The following is a 27,628-nucleotide window of genomic DNA, read 5'->3' on the forward strand; positions in this document are numbered from 1 at the left end:
AGAGAGAGAGAGAGAGAGGGAGAGAGGGAGGGAGGGAGGGAGGGAGAGAGGGAGAGAGGGAAAAGGAGAGGGAGAGGGAGAGAGGGAGAATATTGAGGATTCCAGTGGATAGAAACTGTACAGTTGCCAGTGTCTCCATTGATACCATACCGTTCATGGGTCAGCCACACCCATTGGACACAAAGGATAATTTACTGTTTAATGGAGAAGAAATAATTTTGACTGTGTTCATATAACCAAAACACAGGCATAAAAGCTTGTCTAGTTCAAGGAAATATTCAGATTTTTATTGTTTAGTGTGCTAGAATGAATCAAAAGTAAATTGATATTAGCTTTGTTGTTACTTCTCCCTTAATGAATTTTGCATAGTACTAAATTTTTCTCTATTTGAACAGAGAGCAAGTCTCCATTTGCCCCAGGGGAAGCTTCCTGGTGTGAGACATAATACAAATACCCAAACTTAGGATGTATTTGTGCTATTTTTCATTCTTTTAAAAACTTTTTAATTTATTTATTTGTGCATGTAGCTGTTTTGCTTGCATGCAAGTATATGCACCATATGCATGTCTGGGGCCCAGGGAGGCCAGCAAGGTATCAGATCCCTTCCAACTGGAATTAGAGATGGTTGTGAGCCACCCTGTGGGTTTTGGGAATTGAACCCAGGCCCTCTGAAAGAGTAGCCAGTGCTCTTAACCACTGAGTCATCTCTTCTTCTTAATCCTTTTTAAAATCTTTTATTTATATTTAATTTATGTTGTATGTGTAGGTATGTGCCTGAGTGTGTGTGTGTGTGTGTGTGTGTGTGTGTGTGTGTGTGTGCCCATGTGCACAGGTACCTGGGACAGTAGTGATCTACCCAGTGAATGCTGGGAAATAGATTCATGTCCTCTGCTGGAGCAGCGAGAGCCTTAACTACAAAGCCACCTCCCCAGCCCTTCTTTTCTAGCTCTTATTTGGCATATTTTTTCTTATTAGTTCTGAAGTTACTTCTTTTTCTTTCTCATGCCTTGCTTTTTTTTTTAAGTCAAGTGTTTAATGGCAGTAGCTTCAATACTTGATTTTTATATACCTAAAATAAAACCCCAGCTTTATAGTTTCCTTTGGTACTTGGTGGCTTTCTATAAAAGGAATGTTGTCAATATCATAATGATAACTTCAGCCTCACTGTGAAGGCCAAATATAGAGATCCGAGCACTCGAGAGGCAGAGGCAGGTGGATCTCTGTGAGTTTGAGGCCAGCCTGGTCTATAGAGTGAGTTTCAGGACAGGCTCCAAAGCTACAGAGAAAGCCTGCATTGAGAGAGAGAGAGACAGAGAGAGAGAGAGACAGAGAGACAGAGACAGAGAGAGAGAGAGAGAGAGAGAGAGAGAGAGAGAATAAAGAAAAGAATTTGTAGAGTGACATCATACTTTAAAAGTTGCTATAAACCGATGGATGGAATCCAATTAGATTGTGACCAGTTTCTTTATAATGGGCTGTGTAAGTTGATAGGCTTGGTTCTCTTACTTTCTTGGAACGCCACCCTATTTATTTATAAGAACAATGACTTAATTTGAAAAACATTTTGCAATGACCATAAAAAGCCTTTGGTTTTTCTCAAAGTACATTTTTCTACTACATCCAAGAACTCAGGGGGTATTTATTTACATGGTATGCGTAACTGGCTCATCCTCCTGTATTCCTATTCCCACCTCTTCTCCCACTCTGCATGGTGTTGGTGAAGGATTGCCCTTCTCTGTGGGTGGTGTGCTCCTCGGTGCCCACTCCCTCCCACCCTCTCTCCAGGTCTAACTCGGCGTCCCCCTTCATCCCCATAGTGAGTATTCTGAGTCTGTAAATAGGATGGCACCCTGTCTGCAGAAACCTGCCCTTCTGCCCCAGCAGCCCAACGGGGAGGGTGGTTCTTCTTCCCCACCAGCCACAGAGTGTATCTCTGATTGGGCTGCTTGAGGATGTGACCTTGGAGTTGTGTTAAGAAAGACCCTTCCCGGGGCTGGAGAGATGGCTCAGTGGTTAAGAGTACTGACTGCTCTTCCAGAGGACCCGGGTTCAATTCCCAGCACCCACATGGCAGCTCACAACTGTCTGAAGATCCAGTTGCAGGGGATCTGACACCTTCACACCAATAAACAATAAAAAAATATTAAAAAAAAAAAAAGAAAGACCCTTCCCTGTGCTGGCCTTCAAGGTGTCCATGGAGCTTTGCTGAAAAGCAGCAGCTTATCGATCACCTGTGTTGGGGGTTGGTGTTACTAATAAAGGGTGGTGTCCAAGTGAGAAGTACCCTAAATTAGCCAGTTTTCCATACTGTTAGCAAACCATGGGCTTCCCTTTGTTGGGGCTAACACACTCCCTGAAGTTACTGAATTGACCTCTTCTCCTCCAAACCAGGGAAAGCATTAAAACCTCACATGCAGAAGGTCAGTTCTCACAGGTTTTCTAACTGATAGCATACAAAATTAATTATATCTAATTAAATTAATTAGTCTTAAAGTTTGCTGAACATGTGCATCTCAGACTGACAAGTGACTGTTGTTTGTCTTAGCTTCCTTATTAATTAATTGATTAATTTATTTGTGTGTATGCCTTACAGAACAGAGATCATATAGTTTTACGGAGCCACCAGGAGAAAAAAGGTACGTTGAGGGTTCTCCTTTCTTTGGGGTCTACTGACCTGTCTTTGCAAATGTCTGTACATCACTTTTCCTCTGTGTCCTATAGTTGGTGAGAGGTTTCTGTGTCATAAGCTACCCAAGACCTGTTGTTCCCTCTTTGGAGTCAGTATAGCCAGCCAGATGTGATGTCTGTTTTCCATCCTCAGGGGTACAGGCTGCAGGGCTGGGGACAGGGGGTTCTGTTTTAGGTTCTTTTCAGGTCTGAACATCTCAAGGGCTGTGAGGACCTCAAGCTTCACTTGTTGCAGGATTTCTCTGCCTCTGCTCTACCTCTAGAAGACTCTCTGTAGCTCCAGTTGCTCAGGTGGTTGTGGAAAGCCTGCCCTGCCCTCCGTGGATCTCCGCCTACCAGTGTTAGGCCCGATGCAAGTGCGGCCTTCAGCACCTCCAGGCTTCTGCTTAGTATGTAGATCTGAGGCTTGAAGGGCCGGCTGCTGTCTATTCTATGTAAAGCTGGTGCCATAGCCAAGCCTGGGAAGAGACCAGGCTGCAAGTGGGAGGGAGGGCTGAGTTCTATTGGTCTTGAACTGGTGTTATTAGCCCTGGACTTGCTACAGAACAAGTGACAGAAATGGCAGTCAAGGTGGGCTTTAAGGGCTCTCTGGGAAACAGTGAAGCAGTTTTCACTTTGGTGGAATGAATCCTAGCACTCTGGAATTTTTTAACATCTAGGTGAAGATGAGTGTTTTGCTTTAAAACCTCCCGATGAAAGTAGCGGTAAGAAAAACGGCAATTTGGGTTCATTTATATTGTTTTAGACAAGAATAGAAAGTTCCAGATACACAAACACAGGAAAACTGAGAATGCCATTGAAGGAGGGGATGATGACAAGGATGGCATTAACAAAGATGGTGTTGACAATGGTGACAGCCCAAGCAGTAGTAACTGACAATTCCTGGGTGATCGTGTGTGCCTCCTGCTGTTCTAAGCAGTTTATATTTAAGGAGTCTGTTCCAAACACTGTAATTTGACAATCATCTAGGTTGTCAATTCCCTTTCTTCAGAATCCTGTCTTTCCAACAGTTGTAGTAATAGGAGGTTGATTATTAAGACATTTTTTTTAAAGTAAAATATTTCCATTAGGTGGTTGAAAGATGAGAAGAGCCATTTTAGCACTTGGTCAGGTCACAGCTTATACAGTTGTGTCCCCTGCATGGCAAGTGTGGGGGAAGGGCCTTTCTTACCCCTTGTCACTCTGTTTTCCCTCTCAGTCTTACCCCTCCCACTCAGGCACTTAGAGGGCACAGTCGGGCACAGCGGGGTAGATATGTCTTCTCCCTGACTCCATTCCTGGTGTCTTGTTGGATCTGCTAAGAAGCTCCCCAGCCACACCTGGTGCTTTGCCTTAGTCATGGTGTAGGTAACTTCCTTTTCTGGAATTCTCTTACTTAGACCAGTCAGTTTCTGAAGAAAAGAACATATCTAAGGTAAAGGAGGACTTACCCCAGACCTTGTAGGCTTATTGCTATAGACAGGCCATTTCTCACTTTACTGATGATTATATAGTACAGATCATCATTATACCAACGACTATCCATTTTAAATTAATTACATCTAATTAAATTAATTAGCCTTAAAGCATATAAGTGTTAAAGGAAGTCCTACTACATTGATTCTCAATTTTCATAGTGGGAACTTACTTTAATACCTTGAATCCAGTTCACTGAAAATAATAGGTTATCGATAAAATTGAGTAAGGTTAAGATTTGAAGATTCATATTCTTGATACACTTGAAATATGTGTTTACCTGTTGAAAAAGGTGTCACAGAGGTTTCTGAAAAATAGGGTTTGTAAGACTTTACAGGGAGAAATCCCATTGGTCATCGACCTGATATCAGAAATAGAACATTTTTGTTTGGGGATATTGAAAAGAACTTCTGAGTTTTGTAAGTTTAGAAGTGTTTTAAACCAAGTCAGTTCTTGTCCAAAGCAGCGGGAATACAGCGTAGTCAATTTTGGTTAAAACACAGAATGACCCAATCTCCTACATGTGCAAAGAGGCAGCACCCCTCCCCCATTCTCATGACCCAACAGTAGCTCATGTGTGTGCTATCCACTCTTCTGCCAGGCTGGGTGGTGGTTCTAATGCCTGAATAGCCCATCTTTGTTTGTTAACACTTAGATTTAAGTCTCCGCTACTCTGAACCTAAAGGTTGAAGGCCAAAGTTTTACAGCATTCTGAAGAACATGGTATGGGGAAGTCAACTTACAGATTTTTAATTAAAGACTAATAGTTTCTTGACAAAGCCTTCTGGGATATGGAGAAAAGAAATAGATTCGAGGAACCAGGGATTAATTTTATTTTATTTGGGATAGTTCAGTCTGACTCTTCTAGGAATGGCTGTATGAACTAGGGGAATGGAAAATGGCCATGGTGAAGTTACTTCTGGTGTGTAGCCTGTGTAGCCTGGGCTCCTCCACAGCTTAGTCTCAAGGTGCAAACCTGGCTGAAGGCAAGAGGCTGAACCTACAGATGCATAATCTGTTTCTCAATTGGTGCCCGCCAGGAAAACGCCTGTCTACTAAAAACCACCCCTGTGTTCCCAAGATAATAAAATCTACTTCCCTACTGCCAGTTATTCGGCTTCTCTGTGTCTCAGGAAATTTCTGTTGTCATTACGCAGGTGGATGAGTTTTTTCAGGGTAAGCTTATCCAAGTATATTTCCTAAATATTTCAGTATAATTTCAGGAATATAGGAAAGTTGAAGCAAGTGTATAGCAACTACTTCTTTTTGTTGGATTCTGCCGTTGTTAACATTGCTAGACAGTTGCTTTATCAAATCTAGTCACCTGTTCATCCCTCTATAAGATAGACTTTTAATTATGAAGTTGCTATTTTTTTTCTCTTTGCAACCATTTAAATCCAAAAAAAGTTTACCCATGTCCATACAGACATATGTACAACCACATTTCCTGATGCCCTTTGGCCCCCTTTAGGCCTCTAACACCTGGTCACAGAGTCCTTTCTTTGTAGAATTCAGGAAGAAGAATGGGACGAATACATCATTCCTGCAAAATCTGAATCAGAAAAGTACAAAGTGAGCCGGACGTTCAGCTTCCTCATGAACAGGATGACCAGCCCTCGGAACAAATCTAAGGTAATCCAGGGTGTGTGCCTACCCGCTGTAGAGTGTAGGCAGCTTCAGTCCTTAGCAGTCAGGAGAGTTTCCACATGTGTCCCCTTTAGGCCACCCACCTTTGCCTGAGTATGCACCTTTCTTACGGATTCCTGGCGGGTCGTTGGGAATGTTACAGCAGCTCCTTCAGGGGTCAGTCTGTGTTGATGCCTGAGTTCTGTAAGCATTCCCGCTGACAGCTGTCTCCTTTGTCTATTCCCTCCCACTTTTCTGCTGCCTCTGAAGATGAAAAACAAGGAAGCCAAAGACAAAGAAAAACCGAATCGGCACCAGTTTGTCCCGGGAACCTTCTCAGGGGTTCTGCAGTGCTCGGGTTGTGAGAAAACACTCCTGGGGAAAGAGTCACTCCAGTGTGCCAGTAAGTCCTCGAATCCAGTGTGTTATGAGTTTTCTCTCCATCCTGCAAGCTCCCCAAGGGTAAAGCCTCTGTTCAGCACCCTTACACAACCTTCTCTCTCTCGAGGGCTGTAACATGAGGGCCTTCTTGTTGGGGGTTCCTGTCCTGCCCAGTTCCCATAGCCAGTAAGCTCCAAAGAAAATCACACAGAGAGTCTACATTAGGTTATAAACTGATTGGCCCATTAGCTCAGGCTTCTTATTAACTCTTGTAACTTATATTGTTATTATCTATGTTAGCCACATGGCTCAGTACCTTTTTCAGCAGGGCAGGTCCCGTTCTGCTTCTTTGGTGATCTGGGCAGGAGTCAGAGAAGAGCTTCCTTCTTCCCAGCATCCTCCTGTTCTCATTGCCCCACCTCTACTTCCTGTCTGGTTTTCCCACCTATACTTCCTGCCTGGCTATCGGCCAATCAGCATTTATTTAAAGCGTGATTGACAGAATACAGACAATTCTCCCACACCAGAGGGCCTCGTGTATCACTGAGCTGTTTGTCTTGCCGTGGTCAATACTGGTTGTTTGGTACTTTTCATCTGTGGTTAATGACTTTCTTACATCCAGGCCTATCAACCTTGCTGTCTACTGAATGTCTCACTGCTTTTGAATGTTGCATGCCTAAAACTGAGCCCTTGCTCCCAGCTCAGTGCTTACCGGCAAGCCAATCCTCCCATCACTCCAGACAGATACTCAAGACAAGATTTTAGAGGATTTGTCCATGACTCCCATTTCTTATGTGTGACAGCCAGTCCTTTAGCAACTCCGCTGGCTCTGTTTACATCCACTTGTCAACCCCCCACTGCTCTCACTGCTCTGAAGCCACCATTCCTTTAGGTCCCTTATACCTTTGCCACCTCTGTTGGTTTGTTTTCTATTGCTGTGATAAGAACCATTGATCTGGACAAGCAGGTCATTGACAGGAAGAAGCAGGGGATCAGAAAACAAAGAAGATAGGAGAAGTTTTGGAATCAAGAGGTCTTATATAAGCTGTGATATGCCGAACACGTTTATTAAGAAGTATGGCATCTTACACATATAGTTTTCAGGGGAAAATGGGACAGATTCAGCAAAAAAAAAAAAAAAACTATCATACAATGGAAAGAAATCAGCAGGAAGCTGATCAAGCGATTTTGCACAAAGGGAACAAAGGATATCTCAGGTGTGTCAGAGACGAGTGCACAAAGCCTTGGGAATTAACCACAGCCCTTCAAGGGGGCAGGGAAGTCGAGTTCTCAGGATCCTGAAAACTGTAGCTCCTCCAAGGCCTTGGTCCAAGCCATTACTGGCCTTGCCAAGCATATCTGGGTTTAGGCAAGGAACTGAGTTCCTTTGCTATGCATCAGGGCCGCAGGGAAGGTCCTGGACCAGCCTGGCCCTCAATACACCATGACCAAAAGCAGCTAGAACAGGAAAGGGTTACCTACCTCATGCATCCTGATCACAGTGCATCATCAAGGAAAGCCAGGACAGGAGCTCAAACAGGGCAGGAACTGAAGCAGGGACCATGGAAGGATACTGCGTACTGGCTTGTTCTCTGTGGCTCACTCTGCTTGCTTTTTCTATAACCCAGGACCACCTATCCAGGGATAGCAATGCCCACAAGTGGGCTGGGCCCTGCCACATCAATCATTAATTGTAAAAATGCCTATAAGCCAATCGATGGAGACAATTTCTTAATTGAAGTTTCCTCTTCCCAGATGACTTTAACTTGAGTCAAACTGACAAAGAAGTAACCAGGACACAAGATAAGGCTATTCTTAAGAAATCTGCCCGGGAGAGGGGATCCCTAATGTCTTACAGTCGCTGCAAAGCTCTTTAAGACCTGGCCTATTTCCTTTCTCTCCCCTTTCTGCCTTTGTTCTGGCCACACTGCCATCTTTACTGTTTTTCCAACAAGCCAGCATCTTGTCTTAGCGCCTTTTGTCTTTGAGGCTCTTCCTTCTGACCTCTGTAGATTGTTGGGTAACACCCCTCAGACATGACCACCTTGTGTCTAGCTTGTCATTTCCCTCATCATTAAATCCCGCCCCCTATAATTTACCACCATCGATGCCGTGGCATAGTCTCCATGTCATTTTCCTTGGCTGTCTCTGTCACCATAAATGCTGGAAGGGGAAAGGGAGGCAGGGCATAGTAATTTTTCATAACCCCCCAGATGCCGTCACAAAATTGACCCTTAACATTTAGGCTTAGTTAATGGCTGCTAAGGAAAACATATGCATAAGCAGGACCCACTCCTGTTGAATTCATTAAGTGCATGTTGATGACATCGTGGTGGAAGCCAGAAATTGCTGAAAGTACCTCAGACATGCTCAGTTATCAAATCCGTCATTGCTTTAAAAAAATAAGTATGTAAAGACTTACAAAGGATATATGGCTTCAATAGAAGCTTAAATTGTCTAAAAATTTCCCATATGCAAAAACTTTGCTTTCAATATATCATCATTTTGTAAGCATTTAAATTGTATAAGCTAATGAGTTTATTATGGCATTTCATACATGTATATAATATACTTGCTGTAATAGGAGCTGCTCTATACCCGAAATAACAACACACAAATTGTATTCTTTTAAACACTGCTTGGCCCATTAACTCTAGCCTCTTACTGGCTAACTCTCACATCTTGCTTAACCCATTTTTATTAATGTGTGTAGCACCACGAAGTGGTGGCTTATCGGGAAGCTTTTAACCTGCATCTATCTCAAAGAGGAGAGCTATTGTGTCTGCTTCACTTCCCTTCTTCCCAGCATTCTGTTCTGTCTACTCCACCCACTATGTTCTGACCTATCAGGCCAAGCAGTTTCTTTATTAATTAACCAATGAAAGCAACAGATAGATAGATGACCCTCCTCCATCAACTTGCATCATTTTTAGTTGCTGTCATACCCTGCTACCCCGTCTCACTGTTACCCTCCTCCACTCTTTCATATTATCTCTATTGTTTTCTTTAATTACTATTTTTACACATATGACACATATAAACATACGGCTACAACCAGAGTCCATTTGGTGTTGCTCTTGTTTTGATCACTGAGCACTTGGCATTGGATAGCCCCTTAGAGGGCTCTTCCCCAGGGAGGTCTAATTCTCTCTCTCTCCACATTCATTACTTAGTCGCTTCTAACCCTAACAAGGTTGCATCAGTTTTTAATGCTGGGATTTTGCTTGATGATTCTATCACAAGTCTTCAGTCATTTCTCATCATATACTTAGGTTTCCTATATTTTCAAAACACAGACGAACATGTGTTTTCACATACCTCTGTCTACATTGCTGATTACTCCCTTAGATTAAATTCTGCAGTCTGTATGCAAGCTGAAGTGTACACTCACTGTTTCTCTCTATACCACAGTGGTTTTTAGGATTAGTTTGGGGACTTCCAAGGTTTTCACTGGAAGGGGGAGTATTGGTCACTTAAACTTGGATTAACCTTACATTTTTGACATTGAGTAGTAGGCAGACTTTGACAGTCTCTTCTGTGTTGGGTGGATAATCATCTTCTATGTGTTTGGTTAATAGCTTCAATCTTACAGACAGATATGATGTAAAACAGTACATTGTAGAGCTACTCAAAATCTTACTGTCATTTTTTTCTGTGAGATTCCGAGATGCTAACAGTTCATAAACAAGGCAATTCTGTAACATTCTCATGTATGCCTGAGTTTAATTGCTTGTGTTTCGATACGACATTATCTGGTGCACAGACCTTCATGAATGAATTCATTGCAGATGAACTTTAATTAATATTGTTGCACTTTGATGTCCTTTTTTGCCTTTTTTACTGAGTTCTGAATGTTTCAAATTAATGTTCCTCTTGCTTTTCCTATCTTTGTGTGTCTCTTAACTGTTTCTGTGGTTTTTATTTTGGCGTGTATGTCTTTAATTTAGCTAGAGAGAATCTGTAATGCAACTGAAAATTGCGTTTTTATAACAAAGGGGTTTTCTTATTTACATTTAATTTTACTGCTGCCAACTATCTTTGACAATTCCTGGCTGTTTTCCTTGCTGTCTGGCTTGGGGCTTTAGACCATGTGTTGCTTGCTTTTATCGTCTCCTGCAATTTGGCACAATAAGGGCTCTTAATATCTACTAATGATAGTGTTATGGCTACGTAAGGCTCATAACTTAATACAGTTTTATCTTCCTTATGTGAGGCTCTTTCCCCCCTCCATTAGTATTCCCAATTGTTGTATTATTACATTCTCTTTCATACTGTAGGCTGAACATTTCAGGAATGACTTCATTACTTCAAGAGCAATTCAATGTTTTCATTCAATTCTGTGTGTATACTTACAATAGCTTTGAAACCCCTCCTCCCTTCTTCTCTCCCTCCTGTCCTTCCTTCTTTCTGTTCTTTCTTCCTCCCTTCTTTTCTTTTGTTCATCTATGGTCTCTTGTAGCCTAGGCTGTCCTCAAACTTACTGTGTAACCAAGGATACTTTGAACTCCTCCTGCCTTCCTCTCCCAAGTACTGAGAATATAAATGTCTATCACCAAGCTCAGCTTTCTTTCTTTAGCCTGGGTCACTGCTTACTTTTAGGCTAGAGAGATGCCTCAGTTGCTAAGAGTGAATGCTGCTCTTGCAAAGGACCTGAGTTTGGTTTCCAGAACCCATATTGTAACCAGCTCCAGAGGGATCTGATGTCCTGGCCTCCGTAAGCATCTTCACTCAATTCAGCATTCCCACATACAGGCACATAGATATGATTAAAAATAAAAATAAATCTTCAAAAATGAAAAAGAAAACCTTTCGCCAATCCATTCTTCAGTCTTTGCTTCTGATTCTCCTCTCAGGCTCAGATGGGATGAGATAGTTTAATGAAACCTAGGCACTTTGCTTACGTGGCTAAATAAAACTTTAGTCCAAAGTTCAAGCTTCTATCTACAAGGGCCAGCGTAGTTGAGTATTAACTGCTGCCTCAGGAAAATCTGATGCCCGCGTGACCTGAATCCCTTGTTAGAAGCCCTGCTTCTCTCTACCTATACACCAAAGTACTTTTAACCTTTTCATCTCATGGATATTGTCAGACTGTGTCTATTATTTTTATTAGGAAATAGTAAGACTTTTCGCCATCGAGCTTGCTCGGTTAGCTTCAGGACATTCTCTTCTGTGCACCTCGGGCTCTGATGGCTCTGGTTTCGTCTTTTCTGGCTTCTTTCTTAGACAAGGGTCATCTCTGGGATCTGCCTTTGTCTCTTTTATAATCACAACCTTCTTCACATCCTGGGATCTTTGAAGTTTGAGTTCACATAGCACATAATTTTATATCATGGTCACATGGACTTGTGTCTGTCCAGTTGGAAGTATGCTCCTGCTGTTCACCTGCCTGGCAGTTTCTGCCTCACAAAGCCCCACCCCCTCTCATATGCTGTTGACCCACCCACAGTCCTGATCTCCCTATATGCCTTCGGCTTTGATTTCATAGACACATCTTTGCTTTCACTATCAGAAGCACATCTCAAAAATCTGTTTTCCATCTCTATCTCCAGGCCTGAAGCCCAGTGGCCGGCTCTTCCTGTAACCCTTCCCCCTCCCCCCCCTTGCTTTGTTCATTGGCGTCTCAGAACCTCCACTTTTCCTTTTCTTCTGTTTGGTTGGAAATAAGAAGAAAGAAAATGGATTTCGTCTGGAGAGCCAGTATATAGAGTTGCCTTGCACTGCTCACTGGCATTAGCTAGTCGACTGAAATGCCCCTTTGGACAGTTTGAGGCTGAGTCTCTGGCCTGGCTCACAGTGGCCTGCAGGGTCTTCTGCAGTGTGGCGTGACGGGCTGAAATGGGATCTTATGGATCAACTCCAAAGACATTTCAGTTACAGACTATGGGCTCTTTCTGACAGAGGTAGTGTAGGGGTGGGCGATTTGAAGGTGACAAGGAGGATCAGAAAGGAGCATGCCAGCCTCCAGACTACAGCCCCCACGGACACCAGTGTACATGAAGACATCCTGGTCTCTGTCCCTGTGGGCAGAAAGCTTGTTTTTCTCTGGGGGAGGCTGTATGAGCCAGTGGCAAACCACTTTCATCTGATTTGCCTTTGAAAGATTTATTTTCATTTTAAATTATGTGTGTGTGTGGGGGGGGAGGGGGGTTGTGAGGTGAGGATCTGTGTACTTGTGAGTGCAGCTGCCTGCTGAGGCCAGAAGAGTGGGGCTGGAGTTCCAGGTGGTTGTGAACCACTGGCCGTAGGTTCTGGGAACTGAATTCCAGTCCTTAGCAACTGCAGTGTGTACCTTTGACTTCTAAGCCGTCTCTATAGAAATTTCTTCCAGTTGAAGCTGACATGCATTGTTTTTCTCGGTCAGCAATATTGCCAGCTCATTTCTTCCCATCCCCCTAGACAGTTTGCCCAATGCTAGAGTTGAGGGCTATCAGTCAAGCCTCAGAAATCCCCGAGGACATAGTGCATACACTAGGAAGTGAGCTATCAGGCAGACCCAGAGGGGTTCGGTACACAGCTGTATGCTTTCTAACTTATAAGGTCATTACAGATGATGACAGATTGTCCTCAAGGGACTCAAAGTTCCCACGTGTGCTTATGCTTGTGTGGGGCTATGCATCATTTAAATATTTCACTTCTTAAATATGTGTCCTTCTTGGTGTCGTTTTTATAATAACTAATAAAGTGTGATGTGACCTTATCTTCAGATGCATTTAAGTCAGATGGAAATGTCTGTGTCTTCTATTTCAGACTGTAAGGCGAACACACACAAGGGCTGCAAAGATGCTGTGCCTCCGTGTACCAAGGTAACTTCCCAGTCCCTGCAGAATATGTGGGCCCTGTGGCCTAGCTTGCTTACCTGTGTCATCTGCTGCTGGACACCGAACTCTTAGGGTTATTGGACTTACCATATGGTGGTAACACATACTTAGAGTGTGTGACTATTGATTAACTGTCCATGTTTACCAGTAGAGAGAAGATTTGCTTGTGTTATTTGAGGTGAGCAGGCTAGGCTTTCTGTCCAGAGTTATATTCTCAAGCAGCCGTCATCAGAATCACCCAAAAGGCTGTAAAGACCTCAGCTTCTAGGTCCCCTCCCAGGTTTTCAGATTCTGTAAACCTGAGTGGGTCCCGGGGATGTGTATTTCCAGCACATTCCCTGGAAGCACCGCCGTGGCTGAGAGCCAAGCTGGAGACATGGAGCTAGGATGCCTATTTGGGACAAGGTTGTAAAGATGATGACAGTTACACTTCCAGTCCTTTGTGGCCACTTCACTGTTGAATGTGAGGTGTGTGTGAATTTGAGCAGGACCTTCCTGCAGTGTGGAGGTGGTGGGGTGGTCGTCACGGAGCTCTGTGTTAACTGATACACTTAAGGGTTGATGTAGAAGGTGAGACACCAGAGTTTGGGGTGGTTATCCCCGGAAAGAGGAGTATGACGAGGTAGAAAGATACAAGAGAAGCAAGGCAGTGTGGGTAGAAGGGGCTCTTTCTCCACGGCCTGGCTGCATGAGCCATAGACGTTGGTTGTCTAGAGCCTTCTGAGTACTGAGTATTCATGAGGCTCGTCCCTTTTTCTTCCTGGCACATTGCCTGGTCGCCACACTCTGCTTTTGTTGCATTTACTGTTTTCTGCTTTGAATTCTTCCCTGAAATGAATAAGATAATGACTATGGAGTAGATAAGAAACCTATGCTGTGTAACCATGTGTACATTCTTGTAGCCAAGTGGTGCTTTGATCTTATTTTATGTGTCTCTAATAATTTTTTTTTACTAGAAATTCCAAGAGAAATACAACAAGAACAAACCACAAACCATCCTTGGAAGTAAGTGATGTGGGAAAATGACAAGAACTTTTAAAAATGTAATGCATACCATACTTTTTCCATCGTAAAACTACCTCCTGCATTTGTTTTCTCATTTGTCCAGTGGTTTCTTCTTCATAACATATGCATGGTGTAATTTTTACCTGGGTAAAGAAGTCAAGAAGGATATAAACTTTTTGGTCAGCCTATGAGTTTCTGCATCATCTGTAGAGCGTGGCCTGTGTATCACAGGGACTGTATGGAAATAGTGTTACCGGACGGGTCTCAATTCTAATGGTGTTTATTGAAATATAGCCTATTGATTTAATGACTTTGGGGGTAGGCAGAGACATTGCATTGAATGTACATGTTTTGATGTTTTTCTAATAGTAGCATATGTTCACCTGTAGAAATACATGCTAAAACCTCCTTATGACTCACACAGTTTAGTGGAAAAGAAGTCTTTGGCTTTGGAATCTCTTTATTTTCATTGGTCCCTGTGGTCCAGTGTTATGGAGACCCCGTGCTTGGTTTAGTTGCATTTGAGGCTGTGGACTTTTTAGTACCGTTAGTGTGATGCTGAAATTATAAAGCATGCTGAAGTTTTATTTGTCTATTTCCAAATCTGATGACTCTGTTCTTGTTTTAATTATACACTGCTGAGATTTAAACAGTTTCTCTTGAAAACAACCAGGAACCTTGAACACTTCCTTGTGTTACAAGCGAGGAGCCAGCCACACTGACATAGCCTCAGTTTGAAAAACACTTGCTTTCCTGTGAAAGCATTTGTAGTTTCTTCTCTCTGGGGTTGCTTTGCGTGATAAGTGGCAGGAATTTTAAGTGCCTGGTCACTTTTCACTTCGGGGACAATAGGTGTGCTAAGTCATGGTGACGTGCTTTGGGTGTGGTGCTATGCACCTTTGTTTGAGCTTCTCTTGTCACTCGGTCCCCTGCTTTGGCCTTAGAAATCTCTTGCCATCGATTCTGAGGTGCTTCTCATTTTCATGAAGTTAAATGGGTGACTAAAAAGGTGCTCAGAGTTTGGAAATTTGAATGTCTTCTGCTCCTCTTCTTCCTGTGGAATTCACGGGACCAAAGCGGAGATGTATACATCTCCTTGTTACATCCTGGCATCTATGTAAACACTTCTCCCCTTTGCTCCAGAGTGTGGACTCAATAGCTACAACCCAAAGGGTCTGAAATACCCACTCAGGGTTATTTACAGTTCTTTCCAAACATAAATGTGTCCATGCCCGCTTGTTTTCAGTGTATAGAGAAAACAACATGGCTGGGCTTTGGGCTTTGTTTGCCTGGGATTGTTGTTCCCTAAGGAGTGGACTCTCCAGCATCATTCCTTTCCCTTGAGCTGCCCTCTCTGGGTGCACATGCTTGTTTACACACACCGTATGCATTTTGCCAACAGAGCTAATGACACCTTGCGTCTATTTAAAGCTGGCTTCGAAGAGCACAAGCAGTGGTTTATGGGAAAGCCGGCTGGTCCTTCCCCATTCCATTCATCTGTTTGCTTGGGTCGCCCCAGACATCCACAGTCTCCCAGGGGAGGAAGCAGGCCGGCAGCATGGGTGTTGGAAGGGTGAGAAGAGGAAGGAACACGTGAAAGGTGCCAGGCAGTGTCAGAGAGATCGGTTTCAAGGCTGGGCCATGGCCCATGGGAAGTGGCTGCTGGATGGTGTACCTGTCCGGATCGCCTGTGGCTTTCTTGCCTTGTAAATGCTGCCCTCACACATGAAGTGTCCCCTGTGATTCCAGGCTCCTCACTCAGAGACGTCCCACAACCGGGACTCTCCTTGCACCCATCCTCCTCCATGCCAATCGGACTGCCAGCCGGACGGAAGGAAGCTGCAGGGCAGGTGCACCCGCTGTCCAGAAGTGTCCCTGGAACCACTCTGGAGAGGTGAGGCTCAGTGGCCTGCTTTGCTCTCATGGCCCAGGGTGGTTGCGGGGGGCTAACTCGTGTCCCCCTTTCTGTCTCCCAGCTTCAGGAGGTCAGTGACATCTTTGGAGTTGGAGGGGGACAGTACCAGCTGGCGAAGCAGATCTCATTCTGATGAGCTGTATCAGTCCATGGGCTCTTCCCCCTCCACAGAGTCCTTCATGATGGAAGGTGAGAAGGTGGGGTGGAGCACTCCCGTCTCTGTGAGCACTTACTGAAGGGAATATTTGTGCAAGAAATGAGATGGAGTGTGTTATTCTGTTCTTTTTCTCATGTTTCTGTGTACATATGTGTATATGTCTATTGGTCCCATATGTGTGGATACTCATGCATGGCTAAGAGAGCATATATGTGGCGTCCTAAGACTGCAGAGGCCACAGCCTGCTTGCCTGGCTTTTGCGTGGGTTCTGCACCCCAAACCCTTTATCTGCTGAGTCGTCTCCTCGGTTCTCTGCTGCTCTGGAGAAGTTGTATGGTATCTGCCTGAAGTAGAACCTACTTTTCTTAAGGGTCTCAAGAAAACCCGAGTGTAGGAAAGTGACTTGTTGGGGGTGTGGAGGAGGGAGGGGAGAGGTTACAGTACTCAGGATGTACTTTAATGTTGGAATTGTCAAAGACCAAATTCAATAAAAGGTTTTTTTTGTTTTTGTTTTTTTTAATGACAACTTAGTCTTGAAGGACACAGTCAGGAGTGACTGAGGAGTTAAGAAGCAGTTTTTAAATGGACACATTCCTAAGAGATAGATGTAATGAAAAGAATGAGATGTGCTGTGTGGGGGTCATGGGAAACGTGGCACAGCCATTGGGAGAATGGGGGAGAATGAATCCCCCACTCGAATACCTATTTAATTAAGACAGCTCCTGCCCGGACCACTGTGACATGGGCCCCACCTGTTGTCGGCTGCTTCTAGGAAATAAAGCATTTTGGAGAGTATTTTATAGGATGTAATTCAAGATGGGGGACTGTTTGTTGTTTTCAGGCTGCCTCGATGAATAAGGGCAAGCCACATGGAAGAGGAGAACTGGGTAGACAGCGTTGACTCAGTTTCTCCTCTGTTTTCCTAAAGCGTTGTCACCTCACTTTTACAGCCACCAGTTGGGATCTCTCAGGAGCATTGTTTAGGGCAAATAGGCTTTAGTTTCCCTGAACGGTGTTTGTTCATTGTGTGTGTGTTTCTTTTCCTGAAAGGTGTGTGTGTGTGTGTGTGTGTGTGTGTGTGTGTGTGTGGTTCTTTTCCTGAACGGTGCATGTGTATGTGTTTAGCTCTATTAGAAAAGTTTTTACCTGCAGGACTTAAGCCTCCCACTGTGTTTTGCATTTTGCCAAGTCGAGGGTAAACGGAGTGGACACGTTCAAATTCAGATGTGAGTAAACCATGTAAAACAACCCAGGCAAAAAGCAACAGTGAGGTCAAGGCTCTGTAAACAGGGCATGGGCTGGGAAGATTACTGAATCAGACTCCAACAGAGTGGGCCCAAGCCAACCAAGGCATCTCCAGTTTTCCTCACCTCCCTGCAGCTGCTGTCAGATGCTGCTCTTCTTCACTCTCATGGCAGCTGTGCTGGGCCCTTTCACCCCTGGTTTACAGGTGCTCCACACCTGCCTGCACTGTAGCTTCTCGCTGGGGCCTTCCTGTGCTTCTAGCAGGTTCGAGCCTGAGAGCCTGCTTCTTGGGGATCTCTTTGTGATTGGCGTATGGCGCACCGTGCTTCTGTCTTTTCTTTTCTAGATGTTGTGGATTCTTCTCTGTGGAGTGACCTCAGCAGTGATGCCCAGGAGTTTGAAGCTGAGTCTTGGAGTCTTGTGGTGGACCCTTCCTTTTGCAGTAGGCAGGAGAAGGATGTTATCAAAAGACAGGATGTCATTTTTGGTAAGCATTTTAAATATGCCTTGGGGGCAGAAGTACTGGGTTTGGAGGAGAGAGCATGGACGGTGATACTGTCCAGACCTGAGTTCAAGGCTGGTTTTGTCATTTTCCACCTAAATGGTCTCAAACAAACTATGTGGCTCACCTGGGCCTCAGTCTCCTCATTTGTAAAGCAGGGATAATAATATTCAGGTGTAAAATACAGTTCCAAGGCTTAAATGCAGCCTTGCATGTACAAATATCAAGGAAATTTGATTTCCCATACCCTTAGCAGATCTCCTTGAGTCTGGCCTCTAGATACTTCCCCACTTCTTCCTGTTTGAGCCACGGTAAACTCTCACATTCTTGTTGCAGATATTACAGTTCTGCATGTGGCCTACCGTTGACCATTCGTGCCTGTAGAAACTGTCTGGGCCTGAGGCTGGGTGAGGACAGCATTTGTGTGCTGCAGTCTTTAGTATCGAGCTCAGCTGCACTGAGATGTCACCATGGTGCGCTTCTGGGAGTGAAGGCAATCTGAAGTAGAAACAGCTAATTAGGACAATCCAAAGAGTGAAGAACGTACTAAAAAGTAGTCTCAACAAGACACCCCACTTTGTAGCTGAGACAGGGTCTTCATTCTCCTTGAACTATGTTTTCCTGTCCTCTGTTAAGAGGTGCCTTGTTCATCTTCAGTAGGGGTAGGGGATGGAGGTTGGGGGCAGAGTTTCACCAAGATTAGGAGGTACTAGGGATAGGCTTCGGAACCTTCCAGGGGCCTTGGGAGTCACATCACAGGAAGATAACAGGATGATGCTACCCTTTTTAATGTTTGTTAGACAGTAATATTATTTAATATGAAGAGTGCTGCCATGTCTCTTCAGTCTCGGGTCACCCTCACACACTGTGAAGCTCAATGTCACCATACAGGTGCATTATCTCGGGTCATGTGGCCTCTGGTGTCAGAAAGGTTTGACCCGCAGGGAAAATCTTTCCTTTCCCTTCTGTTCCTCATTGCTTTCCTTTTAAAGATGAAGAAAGCTGGCATGGTGGCTCCTGCCAATAACCCCAGCACTGGGCAGGATTGAGCATCTCAGACCTCCTAGCTACCTAGCACCATTCTGTCCCAAACCCAAAAGTAATGGGAAATGAACAAGGGCCAGAGAGTAGCTCGGCGACACAGTGCTTTCCTAGCATGCTCTGGATTTTGTGCTCAGTGTCACCCTCCTACCAGCACCCCACACACAGAGGAGGAGGGGGAGTACCCCCCAACACATACAAGGGGGGATAGTATTCCTACCCCTTCAGTCATAATGAGTAAAATAGTTAAAGGATTAAATGTTATGATAGGGTAAGCCAAAGGGGCGCTAACAATGCCGAAGGAAATACGGATTCTTTGAAGTTGTGGGTCTCAATGAAAGAGATTTGTGCCTCCGATGAAGTAGGATGCTGTATTTAGACCTATTTCCCCTTCGTGGCTGATACTTTAGATTCTGTCCCCAAACATGGGGTAGTTGGGAGCTTGTGCAGAGCTTTCGTATTCCTACATGTTGGGGGTTACTGTTTTCTCTCACAGTGGATTTGAAAAGTTGAGATATAATCTATATACCATAAAATTACACCCCATATGTAATCAGGTGGGGCTCAGTATATTCCCCAAAGTTGTGGAGCCATTAAGCCTTCCAATTCTAGGATATTTGCATCACTTCCAAAAGAAACTTTCTACCCGTTAGAACTCACTTCTCAGTTCTCTTTTTCCCTCTGGATTTGGGCAACTGCTAACCTATTCTCTGTCCTTTGCCTCCACAGTCTCTCTCTCTCTCTCTCTCTCTCTCTCTCTCTCTCTCTCTCTCTCTCTCTCTCTCTCTCTCTCTCTTTGTGTGTGTGTGTGTATCCTGTTGCTTTGTATGATGTTTGAAGAATCATCGTGTGTACTTCATTCCTTTTTAAAGTCAACTAATATCTCATTTTGTTTATCTGGTCATTAATGGATGCACATTTCATGTTGTTTCTTTTTCCTTGAAAGTCATATGGTAACTTCATTTTAACTTCTTAGTGATTGCAGGCTGGTTATTAAGGCAGCTGAAGCATCCTACATCCTTGCCAGTGTAGGTGGTTCTAATCGCTCCCCACCTTCACCTTCGCCAACATGTGTTTATTCTCTATCTTTTCTTCCTGTAATTAGCTCAGTATATGTGACATGCTGTGTTATTTTAGTTTTGATTTGCACTTCCCCACTAAGGACATTTAACTTGGTTGGGGGATGATGAGGATTGGGGTGGGGATGGGGGTGAGGGCTGTGATGAAGGTGGGGTGGGGGCGGGGGTAAGGAAGGGAATAATAATCTCACACAAAGCTTTTTGCCTTAGAGACAAGGCTTCTACCACTAAAGTTTATCCCCACCCCTGTTGAGCATCTTTTTGGATACTTAGTGATCATTTGTTTGTTTTTGAAGTTTTATCTACTAAATTGCTTTGCCCATTTTTGAATTATTGAAGACATTTAGTTAGAAGACTTTTCATACATGCACATGATATTATGATATTATATATATGATATATAATCTAAATTCTATCTTTTATACATATATAATTATCATTTTCCTCTGGAAAAAATGAATTTTAAAAAATGATTTAGTGAGAGAAAGAATCTATTATCACAAAGCCTTGGGAAACTTTATTACATTGAGTTTATTTCACAAAGTTATTTCATTTCAACTATTTAATTATGCATGCACTCAACACAAAAAACAAAGAAAGACTTTTTTTCAACAAGCTGTTATATCTTATAGAGCATTGGCATGGGAGTTGAAGCTGTTGAAAACATTTGACCCTTAGCTGCTTTACTTGGCTTTCATTTGTGGGTCCTCTTCTAATATCTGGGCAATTAATATTTGTAGTGTAAATAAGATTTTAATCATCACTGACTTTTCTTTGGGGGAAAATGGTCCTGATAGTCTTAAGCATTCCTTCATTTTTATTAGTGTAATGTAGAATTGCGTTGCAAGAGACATATATGGGGCTTTTTGTTTGTTTGCTTGTTACAGAGAAAAATTTGATAGAATTATTTTTATTTTAACTGGTATTATGTATGTCTCTCTAACTCAGTGCATGATCAAAACCTGAATTTGCATATGAAGGAAGTTACTAGCATTCGTCAAGAGGGTGAATAAAAGATATTATGAAATGACAGAAAGATGATTAGAGGCTCATTACTATTTAGTATGTCCATCTGTCTGTCCTGTCTGTAAAACGTGACTTGGAAGGGTGTCAGCAAATAAGATCTGTGACTCTGAATTCTTTTCTTTGAAATATCTGTTCTTGAGTGTTCACAGGAGTGTAGGAAAGGCTGTATGTCTGGCAGACATGTTACACAGCTCATTTGGGTCATGCATGTGCTCACGTTTCAGAGCTGATGCAGACGGAGGTGCACCACATGCAGACACTACTCATCATGTCTGAGGTCTTCAGGAAGGGCATGAAGGAGGAGCTGCAGCTGGACCACAGCACAGTGGACAAGATCTTCCCCTGCTTAGATGAGTTGCTGGAAACCCATAGGCATTTCTTCTTCAGCATGAAGGAACGCAGGCAGGAATCCTGCATGGGTAACGACAGGAATTTTGTGATCAACCGAATTGGAGATATTCTGGTACAGCAGGTAAGAAGGGTGTCAAAGCTGGTCTCAGAATCCTAAATGTTTGCAGGAACACCCCTCCCCTTAGATTTTTTTGTTTTATTTTATATGTCTGAGTGCTTTTTCTGCATGTATGTCTGTGCACTATGTGCTTGCCAGGTGCCCACAGAAGTCACAATACGGTGTCGATTCCTGACACTGGAGTTACAGATGGTTGTGAGCTACCGCGTGGGTGACTGAGGTCTCCAGCAAGAGAAACAAGTGCTCTTAATCACTAAACCTTCTGTCCAGCTTTGGTTTGCAGACTCTTTATTGATTAAAAATCCTTGGAATGATGAAATTGATTTCTTTATAGTTTTTCCTGTGTGGGGGCCATGGGTTTTCTTTTATTGGGTGTTGGTTGATCCTGGCTGTGTAACAGATGTTAGGTAGCTCCTGACCACCAATGACTACCTCTTCTACATGGCTTGGGTTATTCTCTTGTCTCCAGCAGATCGCATAGCCGTAACTGAATCGCATGGACTTTTTGATGGGAGAGGGGGCTTCTTAGAGCATAGGTCCTCTAGTGTGGCTTCAAGTCAAGTTCTGGCTCACCCTAGGGAGAAGGATATAAATGTTTTATAGTTAGCCTAGAAGACAAGATAAATAAATCTCACTTCAGGGATTTGGGATTTGGGGGACATCGCTGGGAATAGGCTGTGCAGTTGGCGAATACAATAACAGCAGCAGAATTTCACAATGGCCTTGGCTCTTTCTGAAGGGGTTCTTGTGAAAAGCATGCTCACCCAGAGTGAAGTAGCATTTTAACATGGAAGAAACTATGTTCCCCGTGTGTCTTGTTTAATTGTCATAGCATTGTGAGGCAGGTGCCATTTTCCCACTGTATAGATATAGATGTAAACACTAGGGGCAATGACTTTCTCTAGCCTTCACACATCTCACAGGCGATGTACCTGGGACAGAGGTCAAAATTCACTCTATCATCAAGATGAGCCAAGAATTTTAGCAAAGGGCAGGAAAGCCTTTGCTGTCACAATTGTGAATCCCAGCCAGGGCGGGGGAATCTTTTCATTTGTTTATTGCCATAGTCTAACACCTATAGGGGATCCTTGGGCTTGGAGTTTTTATTTATTGAATAATTGACTCGGACAAACCAGGAAGGAATTTAGTGGGCCGCCAGGTTTGGCCTGTGGCATTTGGGGAAGTGCCTAGATTTCTCCTCTGTTGCCTTAGCATGGCCTTTTCTGGGCAATGCCACCTTCTCTAAGGATTTCAGTTCTTTAAATGCTCTCCCTCTATCCTAGGTAGCCATGGAGATAAGCTGTTGGTCTGTATGTAAAAGAGGAATTGGATTTCCTGATGGTTTAGATATGATTAAATGCAGTATTTTTAGATGCACACATGGTAGTAGCTATTCTACATGTCTGACAATGTAAGAGTCTGTGTTTGTAAAAGCTTTTCTTTTAACCAAAGAGGAATCTGCTTTGTTGCTTATCCCCTGAGACTGTTTTGTCTCCATGATCTCACGTGATCCATCCAGATAGGACGGCATAAAGGACTTTGCGACTCAATTGAAATAAAAATGTCAGAATACAGAGAGCATTCAAAACGGAACTGGAAGCTTTATAATTCTGTCATTTGAAATTACCTGAGTTTCTCTTTCATTTATAAATAATCATGATTTTACTCTTTTTAAATTCTAATCCTTGGAATCAGTTTTGTTCTTTTTTCATATTTAATGACAACATGTGTTTTTATTGGTTTTGTATTTATTTAATTTGTGTGGATAAAGCAGGGGCCAAAATTGGATCCTTGTCATCACCTGACATGGACTTACCTAGAGGCCTAACGGTTAGAGTCTAGATTTCTCTTTCGGGAAAAGGAGTGTGAGAGAAGCCTGGGCCTGTGTTCTTGCTCCTTGTTGGCATGTACGATGTGTGGCCAGAGTTCCTGCATAATCAGTTAGTACTGTCCTTAGAGGATGTTTTAGGGACTGTGCCTTTTAGGAACAATGGAGGAGACAGTGTTTAGGGTGTAGGAAGGCTGTACATCCTGGTGCAGAATGGGTCTATCCTGGGGTCTAACCAGACGTGTGCTTCAGAAGGCAGGGTGGAGTGAGATAGTACACAGTCAGCAGGAACTCACTGTCAATGGAAATTGTTGCTAGGGCGCAAACAAATCGTTTTTGTTGTGATTGTTGTTTTAACTTCAGGGACATAAGGTTTACCTGAAAGTTGTTGAAAATGAAGCTCAGCATTCTGTCTCTCAGTGGTTACCATAGGAGCGGGCTAAGATCTGAGATTTGCTACATAAAATTATAATTGTTTGCATTATCCCTCCTCCAGCTATAACGTTTTCCCAAGCTATCACACCACAATCAGGATACTGACGTCTACACTATGAAGACAATGTTCTTCACACACCACAGTCAGGACACTGATGTCCACACTGTCAAGACAATGTTCTTCACACACCACAGTCAGGACGCTGATGTCCACACTGTCAAGACAATGTTCTTCACACACCACAGTCAGGACGCTGATGTCCACACCGTCAAGACAATGTTCTTTACACACCACAGTCAGGACGCTGGTGTCCACACTGTCAAGACAATGTTCTTATCACACCACAGTCAGGACGCTGGTGTCCACACTGTCAAGACAATGTTCTTATCACACCACAGTCAGGACGCTGGTGTCCACACTGTCAAGACAATGTTCTTATCACAAGCTTTCCCCATTTACATTCCATATGCCTGCCTCCCTCTTACCCTTGCTCCCACCTCCTCTCTGAGTCCAGGAAACTCTGTATTTCTGTCATTTTCAACAGCATTGTGTAAATGGAATGATGTAGTTTGTAGTCTTAGGGAACTGGTCCAGTTCTTTCCATCACATCAGTGGTTACCTATGTAGTTCATTCCTCCTCCTCCTCGTCTTCTTCTTTTTAAATTCAGGTTTTGACTTGGTCAGAATAAATCCCTAAAAATGCAATTTCTGGATTTCCTGGTTAGTTTTCTATGAATTTTGGAAGGGTGGGATTCTTTAATTTTTATTTTTTTATGTCTCTCCTCTCCTATCTTTATATATCCATTGAAAGGCCATTCTTCCCCCATTGGAGCTGGCTTTGAATCTTTGCCAAAAAATATCTTGTGCATGCTGGGTTTCTGTTCTGTTCCACTGAGTGTGTCTCTGCATCTTTCCATTCCAGCTTGGAAATGGGAGCTGTGGAATAATCTAGAAAATTGAGCACTGGCGTCTCCCTGCTGTACTGAGAATATTTTAGATGTTTTCTTTTCTTTTATTTCCTGTATACTGAAGAATAATTTTGCATATATTTATAAAAAGATAGCTATGATTTGGGTTAAATCTATGTTATCTATGGGAACAATTGACACCTTTATTACTCTGATTCTTCCATTCTTTGAACTTTGTAAAGCTCTCTGTTCATTTAGATTGCAAAAACTTTTTAAAAAATATACGTACATGGATGTTTTGCCTACATGTACATCTGTGAATTACTTAAGGTCAGAAGAGGGCATCCAATCCCCGGGAACTGAAGTTACAGAAAGGTGTGAGTTTCTGCGTGTGTGCTGGGAAGTGAACATCTTTTACAAAAGCAGCAAGTACGCTAAACTACTAAACTGTCTAAGCCCCTAGTCATTTAGTTTCTTGAAGTATCGGTACTGTGTGTTGTTAGCTCTGTTTTAACCATGTGGCTTAAGGATCATCTCTTCAGACATATTTTCATCAACACAGATAAAACTGAGCAGAAGAGAAAAGGCCAAAGATGATGGAATGCATCTTAAAGAATTTTCTGAGGAGGCTTTCTGTCACAATGACCTTCCTTGTGGATGCGATCGTATAGAGCTGTTGTGGTTTTAAACCACAGCCAAATGAGGCAGCTAACCCTCCCAACTCTGCCTGTGTCTCTGGAGTTTATGAAGATCTCTCCACAGGTCAGGGTGATGGAAACATTCAGTCCACACCTTTCCTTTCCCCCTCTGTTAATAAATTAGCATTTTGGTTATTCTCCTTCTCTGATCATGGCTAATGATCACCTGCCTGTGATCCGCTCATGATGTCAGACATCCGGGGTGAAAGTAGTACTACTACAGTTTTAATAAGTAAGTTGCATAAAAGTGAAGCAAACATTAAAGCACAGGTTTGACAACTGGCTGTTTGATAATTAGCCCAGTACAATATGATGCTGCTATGTCGGCCCTTGCTACTTCGTTTCCTTTTATTTTAATTTAAGAAGTGCCTGGGGGAAGGGGAGTGATTGTATTTGGGAAATTTGTGATGTTTGGAAATACACAAAAATGTCATGTTCTTTCCTCTGTGCACATAATGAGGTATTTCTAAACCGTCTTGGAAATGTGCTCAGTTTTCAGAAGAAAATGCAAGTAAAATGAAGAAGATCTACGGAGAATTCTGCAGCCATCACAAAGAAGCCGTGAGCCTCTTTAAGGAGCTCCAGCAGAACAAAAAGTTTCAGAACTTTATTAAGGCAAGTGCTGTTCAAGCTTAATTGCAGAGTGGGAGGCCACCGTGGGGTATTGTGCATGTTTGTGTTTTAATCATCTAAACAAGTTTCATATCGGCTCCATTTCTCAGGGGGAAGGAGAAGGAAGTGATGGGTTTATGGCAAAGATGGAAAGTCTAGAGAGTAGTAAGATATTCCTCCCAAAGCATTCTGTCTGCTGTCTGTATCTGTAATGTCAAATTCCCCAAGCCTGTGAGAATATTGGCAGGGTTCTGGGAAGTGGTTTCATACCTAGGCAAGTCGCATGTCTGAAAAATCAAAGCAAAAGCAAATAGAGAATCTGTTTATCCCATGGCTTTGCTTCAGAGTGGATTAATATGAACCAAATCCATGACATCATATAATTTCATCTACGTCTTTCTGAACACTTTTAAAGCATCGTGGTAACGTTAGCACTTAAAAAATTATCAGCCGTTTTCTGACATCTTCAATTTTCATTGTTCATCTTTTGAAATTGCGTTGGTCAGCTGGGACCTGGTCAAGGTTCATTGTTGTATATGACAGATTTCTGTCTCTTCTTTATTGGTTTTTCAAGACAGGGCTTCTCTGTGTAACCTTGGCTGCCCTGGAACTAGCTCTGAAGACCAGGCTGGCCTCGAACTCACAGAGATCCACCTGCCTCTGCCTCCTGGGATTAGAGACACATGTTACTACTGCCTGGCTTGCAGTTATGTCTCTTAAATCTCCTTGACCTTGAATGCTCTTCGTTGCTTTTTCCCTACCTTTCACATTTATTTATGGAAGAAATTTGCCCAAGCTTCTGGGTCCTGCATTTTTTATTTGTCATTCTATGAGTTCTACCAGATTCTCCTCTGGTTTTCTTTCTCACAAACATGTGCTGCAGGACTTAAATGTTTAGGAAAAGGATTGCCCTGTGACAAGAGACCTCAGGTGCCACAGTGTGTAATAGCAAAGATGGAGGAAGATATGTTAGAAAGGCAAATAGCGAGCATGCACACGTTTGTGATTGTTCAGAACCTTTGCTGATGCTGGACCCTGAGAGTTCGCTCATTTGGGGATTAGAAGTGCATCAGTGTGAGCTAAAACTCTCCATACCCTGGACTCTGGTGGTCAACAACAAAAGTACGAACTGCAATGACAATGTATGCATTTTAACTGATGGTGACAGTGAAGTATGGACAAAGTATACAGTTGTAGATTTTGAATTGTAAATCCTCAAGTAAAATAATTGGTGTATATAAAAATGTCTATACTTTTCAAGATCCGAAACAGCAACCTTTTGGCCCGCCGCCGAGGAATCCCAGAGTGCATCCTGCTTGTCACCCAGCGCATCACGAAGTACCCGGTTCTGGTGGAGAGGATCCTGCAGTACACAAAAGGTGAGAGATGACTGCTGGGACGCTTTTGTTTCTCCCAAGGCCTCTTGGCCTTCACGATGCTCTCATTGTGAGCAGGCTTCTAAAGCCTTTGAATTGGAATTCATTTTGAGAAATATGAGAAATTACTTTTTTTAAATTACATTTATTTTGTGTGTGGGGGGGAGAGACTAGATATGTTTATACACACACACACACACACAATAAATGTAATGTGTGATGGTCGGAGGAAAACTTGTAAAAGGTGGTTTTTTTCCCTCTACCACTTATGGTTCTTTATGGTTTGATGCCTGAGAGAATATGACAATAGTCTATAGAAAAAGCTTCGTTGATTTTGTTCTCAGCAAAAGAATGAAAACAAAA

The 27,628-nt window shown here is 43.1% G+C and overlaps 1 protein-coding gene across 3 annotated transcripts in view; it reads left to right on the plus strand.

Annotated features, from left to right (window-relative positions):
- Positions 1-27,628, plus strand: part of Arhgef28 (Rho guanine nucleotide exchange factor 28) — a 290,004-nt gene that overhangs the window by 204,180 nt on the left and 58,196 nt on the right. For all 3 annotated transcript variants that reach the window (XM_075976247.1, XM_075976246.1, XM_075976248.1), the window contains 11 exons: positions 2,594-2,636; positions 5,652-5,775; positions 6,040-6,172; positions 12,898-12,953; positions 13,925-13,973; positions 15,723-15,867; positions 15,950-16,077; positions 17,637-17,777; positions 21,163-21,410; positions 25,770-25,892; positions 27,151-27,268. In XM_075976247.1, the coding sequence (XP_075832362.1) occupies positions 2,594-2,636; positions 5,652-5,775; positions 6,040-6,172; positions 12,898-12,953; positions 13,925-13,973; positions 15,723-15,867; positions 15,950-16,077; positions 17,637-17,777; positions 21,163-21,410; positions 25,770-25,892; positions 27,151-27,268 (1,308 nt within the window). The remainder of the gene's footprint in view (positions 1-2,593; positions 2,637-5,651; positions 5,776-6,039; positions 6,173-12,897; positions 12,954-13,924; positions 13,974-15,722; positions 15,868-15,949; positions 16,078-17,636; positions 17,778-21,162; positions 21,411-25,769; positions 25,893-27,150; positions 27,269-27,628) is intronic.

The sequence above is a fragment of the Microtus pennsylvanicus genome, chromosome 6, assembly GCF_037038515.1.
Source record: "Microtus pennsylvanicus isolate mMicPen1 chromosome 6, mMicPen1.hap1, whole genome shotgun sequence".
Classification (NCBI taxonomy): domain Eukaryota; kingdom Metazoa; phylum Chordata; class Mammalia; order Rodentia; family Cricetidae; genus Microtus; species Microtus pennsylvanicus.